This window comes from Octopus bimaculoides, chromosome 22 (genome assembly GCF_001194135.2).
Source record: "Octopus bimaculoides isolate UCB-OBI-ISO-001 chromosome 22, ASM119413v2, whole genome shotgun sequence".
NCBI classification, from domain to species: Eukaryota; Metazoa; Mollusca; class Cephalopoda; order Octopoda; family Octopodidae; genus Octopus; species Octopus bimaculoides.
In genome coordinates, this window is record NC_069002.1 from 30202534 (window position 1) to 30208140 (window position 5607).

Here is a 5607-nt window from a genome sequence, read left to right on the forward strand (position 1 = left end):
ATATATATATATATATATATATATATATATATATATATACATATATATAATAAACAGCAGTTTGCAAAGGTTTTACCAAAAAGGAGAATTGCAAATGTCACTAAATGTGACTAGGGTGTTAAGTAACACCTACATTGCTAGAAATAAGAGCTAAACCACTCTAATGTTGTATTATGATCCCTGTTAGTGTATGTTTTTATTCATGAGCGTTAACTACATTAGAGCGGTTTAGCTCTATTTTCTAGCCACACACACACACACACACAACTTGGCTGCTCCTGAAATATTCCAGCATGTCTTTAGCCGTATCTGCCTGTAATCTCAGACACATGTCAACTAGATTATCCAGTCAAGTCCCTCTGTTTACACAGTAATGCGTAAATACTATATTGATTTTTAGAACAATGCAGATAGTTAAAGTACCACTGCCAAGAAGGCAGTACAGTAACGGCACCAATACAGAACTTGTTAAACGGGTGGTCAGACAAAAACAGATGGCTTTCACTTTGAGGCTGGATAGACAAAGTCAGCTTTATTGGATGGCTGCCGAAGTTGCAGTATCAATGGACTGGCATCTTTTAACAGAACTTTGACTGGCCAGGTCAAGGTCAGATCACGGCCAGACGTTTCTTCAGCAATGGCCATCGATATTTAAACCGATGCTCAATGCAAGATCTGCCCTGATTGATAACCTATAATATATGTTTAGTTAGCAACTGCAGCAGATGGGGGTCAAGTTAGCAACAAACCAATAGTGGCCATAACGAGTTTCCACTCATTAAGGGCCAGTATACAGAGCTAGCTTCCAGGTATTTAAGGGCCAATATATATATATGTGTGTATGTATATATATATATATATATATATGTGTGTGTGTGTGTGTGTGTGCGTGTATGTCTGTATATTTATGTGTGTATGCATATATATATATGTGTGAGTGCGTATGTGTGTATATATATGTGTGTGTGTATATATATATGTATATAGAGAGAGAGTTTCCTGACATTAAGAGTCAGTATATAGCTATTTTCCACGTGTTAAGGGCCAGTACATAGCTAGTTTCCTGGTATAAGGACCAGTACAACTTGTGCCCACATCAAGGGTTGTGTGGTGAGCATAAAATGGGTTCACAGGTGACAAAGATGAAGCAGAAGCAATGACGTGAAGGTCTGGATGTAGAGGACCCTTGAGGAATGTGGGACAACAACAATAAACAGTGAAGTGTCCTAAGGAGTAGTGGTTGCCCGAGGCTGCCAGGGAAAGTTACCTGGTGTTAGGAACCAGTACCAAGCTTCAGTTTCCAGGTGTTAAGGGCCAATGGTTAAGTGGTTGGGATGTTGGACTCCCAATTGTAAGATTGTGGTTTCAGTTCCTGGACCAGGTGAAATGTCCTTGAGCAAAGCACTTTATTTCACGTTGCTCCGGTCCACTCAGCTGTAGGAATGTGTTTAGCCTAGAGCAGGGGTTTTCAAACTTTTTGACTTGCGGACCCCTTTATATTAAACGCTTATGAAATTTATACATAAATATTTGCTTAAAATAACATATTTTTGCATTTATTTAATCAACAGTATTTAACAAATAAGTTTATTATCAATTAGAAGATTGCGATGAAAAAACATATATAAAATCAAATTGCCCATAAAAAGTATTTGCTGTCCACGGACCCCCTGTGGTCTAGGGACCACAGTTTGAAAACCCTTGGCCTAGAGGATTTCTCGCCCTAGATACACTGCATGACTGCAGTGCCCCCCAACAACCCTGAGGGGTTAAGGGACTTGTCATTGTCATATATAACTTCAGTTTACAGAGATTAACCCTGTAGCATTTACACCAGCCATATGTGGCCCAAAAGCTCTACTTGTTTGAAGTTCAAAACAGGCAGGTCTGGCCTCTCGTACCCACCCGAGAATGTCATTCTAAAAATACTAAACCATATCGTTAGGAAGGGCATCCAGCTATAGAAACTCTGCCAAATCAGATTGGAGCCTGGTGTAGCCATCTGGTTTCAACAGTCCTCAGTCAAATCGTCTAACCCATGCTAGCATGGAAAGCTGACGTTAAACGACGATGATGATGACATCTATAGACTATCACTGAAATCTCACAGCTTCAAGTAATGCATAATTAATTCAAAGCAATATGAATAAATAAGTACTGCACTTGAGGAAGTAATCAGAAAGCTAAGAGGGCTAAAGGTTAGCACTTAGGAAGAGCTCCATGATGTAGTGTAAACAAAACAAAAGCTCTGCTCCAGATACGACAAAGCAACCATCCTAGATAAATCTGACACTTATTGCCAGTATCTGAGAATGCACATGGCTCAGTGGTTAGTGTCAGGCTCACAAACATGAAGAAGTGAGCTCGATTCCCAGACCAGGCTGTGTGTTGTGTTCTTGAGCAAGACACTTTATTTTACGTTGCGCCAGTTCACTCAACTGTAGAAATGAGTTGTGACATCACTGATGTTGAGCTGTATCGGCCCCTTTGCCTTTCCCTTGGATAACATCAGTGACATGGAAAGAGGAGACTGGTGTATGCATGGACAACTGCTGGTCTTCCATAAACAACCTGCACAGGAACCAAATATACTTGGCTTCATGCACCTTGAGATACATTAACCAAGTCGACTCCATTTTGATATAGTGGGATACTTTCCAAAACTCTACATTTCAACAGTTTGTTTCCGTTAGCATATAAGATGTCACATGAACTGATTTGCATATTGGTGTGTTACATTACTGGATTGTGAGCCATGTTCAACTGGTTGTATCCAGTCAAAATATTCTACCAGTTGTGTGTTGAAACCAGCTAGATCCAGTCTTTCGCACCAAATCTCAAAGCTGAGATAATGCAAAATTAATTCAAAACAATGTCAATAAATAAGCATTAGATTTGACAGATTACTGAATGCTAAAGGGTTAACTTATCAGCATTTAAACTAGCCATGTCTGGCCAAAATACTCAACCTATTTCATGTTCAAACTGACCAGATCTAGCCTCTCACACCTAACCAGCCATGTCATTCTAGAGCTAAACAATCACATCATTGAAATCTCGTAGCTATGAGATAATGCAAGATTAATTCAAAACAATGTGAATAAATAAGCATTAGATTTGACAGAGTTATCTAAATGCTAAGGGGTTAAACCCGCCATAGCCAGTCCAAATATTCTACCTGTTTAAAAATGTTTAAACCAACCAGATCTGGGCTCACAACTATCCTGCAATGTCATTCCAAAAATAATCATGTCACTGAAATCTCGTAGGTACAAGATAATGCATAATTAATTGAAAACAATGTAATTAAATAAGCATTACATTTGAGTGATATGAATGCTTAAAAAGGTTAAACATAATAATCAGAAATAGTTACGTACCGTGTTCATAAGGAGAGAAAGTTCCGGCATCGATGTTAATGTAAGGGTCAATCTTAATCGATGTCACTTTTATATTGCATGCCTTCAACAGGGTTCCAATACTGCTGGCAATGACGCCTTTACCAAGACCACTAATCACACCGCCTGTCACAAGAATGTATTTCATAATGTGATTTGGCCTAACACAATGTCTGATGTTCTGGAGATGGAAAAAAAAAAAGGAAGAAAAAATATAATATTGTACATGAAAATATACAACTATCATCACTATTTTAACTTTTTAGCATTTAAACTGGCAAAATTTGGCCAAAATATTCTGTTTTAGATCAAATTAACTATAAGTAGCAGGTTTCAAAGGAGTTAATTCATTCGACTAAAAGTGGAAGGTGGTGCCCCAACATAGCCGCAGTCTAATAGCCTGGTGCAGCTTCCTGGCTTCCCCTCCTCAATTGAACTGTCCAGCGTATGCTAGTATGGAAAACAGACATTAAACGATGATGATGATATATAAATATAAATTATTTATGGATAAAGAAGGTAATCAATGGTTTCATGAGGAAGAGATGACCACAACTGAATAACCGCATCCAAAATCAAAAGAGTACAAAGATTCCAAAGTGGCGAGCTTGAACAATTGTGGCAATCTCTTCTACAGGAAACAATTGGTTGCCTTGAAAATCCACAAATGAAGAATATCTACCAACCAATGCAGTATTGAGCACTTAGTCTTACCATCTGATAATAGGGTTTGGGTGTGTGCCAGAGAGCCTGTCTAACTCTCTCTCTCTCTCGTCTTTATCACCTTAGTTCTCACCTATTCTGATGATATATGCATAAGGACCCATACCAACTACAAATGTATCCCATTCACATCATCTATACTCGCCACAAGCTATTTGCTACATACATGCATCATTCACTCCTCCCTTTTATCCACTACTTGCTGTCTCTCATTCTCCAGAGCTAGCAATAGCCATGATAAAATGCACCAAGAACACTCAAGTAATAGGGTTGTGGGGAACTTTAAGTCTTGCCAAAAAACTAACAGCCTTTTTAATGCTGGTGGCACAAAACAATGTACCCTTTGAATTACACATACAATCATTCTGACAAGCTTCGATACAGTTTCTATCCACCCAATTTCATTCATAGGGTATGCCTCGAAAATCACATTTTCCCAAGAGATTGGATTGAACCTTGTAGATATCAGCTATACAGTTCCACACAAACACACACACAAGTAGAAAATGTGGTAGTCAAAACTTCATAGGACATATACTCATTTCAGCAAAATGTCGAAATGATTACGTCACAAATAGAGACATTATGCATCAGGCATTTCACCTCATCAGTGTTTTACCATAGAAGTTAAGGGGCAAAACATTTGCCCAAGTGGGGTTTCTTCCTTGAAAACCTGCCGTTCAGACCACAAGTTTCTTACCACCACTACATACACACGCACACACACACACACACAAAAACATACGCACACGCACGCACAACGTAAGAGATAAAAGTTACCATCATGTGACTCAGAATAAAACATTTCTTCAGTAATCAGAATACGTTCACTGATTAAAATCATCATAGTCACAAGAAACTTCTATAAAAATGGTTAATTAGTCTATTGTGGAGAATGAACTAACTGGACAAAAGTTTTGGAATTATTTTTATTCTATTTCCATGCAACAGATTAAAATTCTGTACACACACACACACAAGAACACATATAGACACACACATATATGCAGCCCGGAAAAGTATAGGAACCACTGGTTTAGACAAACTGATCGACAGCAAGGTGATCCAGCCTTTAACCAGTGTTAACACAACGCAAATTCATTCATTCTCCTGCCAAAGACAAATCTGGCCTTTCATGAGCAACAGGTAATATGAGTTGATCTACAATATTTATTTCTTTATTGCCCACAGGGGGCTAAACATAGAGTGGACAAACAAGGACAAAGGGATTAAGTCAAATACATAGAATCCAGTGCGTAACTGGTACTTAATTTATCGACCCCGAAAGGATGAAAGGCAAAGTTGACCTTGGCGGAAATTGAACCCTGAACGTAACAACAGACGGAATACCACTAAACATTTCGCTCGGCGTGCTACCGATTCTGCCAGCTCGCCGCCTTTTGAGTAGATCTGCAATATTAGATTGCACTTGCAACCTGCAGACGTCTCAGTCTGCAGTGTGAAGTCATGGCTGACTGGTTATTGC

At 38.8% G+C, this 5607-nt stretch overlaps 1 protein-coding gene across 1 annotated transcript in view; it reads right to left on the reverse strand.

Annotated features, from left to right (window-relative positions):
• Positions 1–5607, reverse strand: part of LOC106873501 (CTP synthase 2) — a 51109-nt gene that overhangs the window by 34526 nt on the left and 10976 nt on the right. The window contains exon 3 of the mRNA XM_052975684.1: positions 3381–3579. Coding sequence (XP_052831644.1) covers positions 3381–3579 — 199 coding nt within the window. The remainder of the gene's footprint in view (positions 1–3380; positions 3580–5607) is intronic.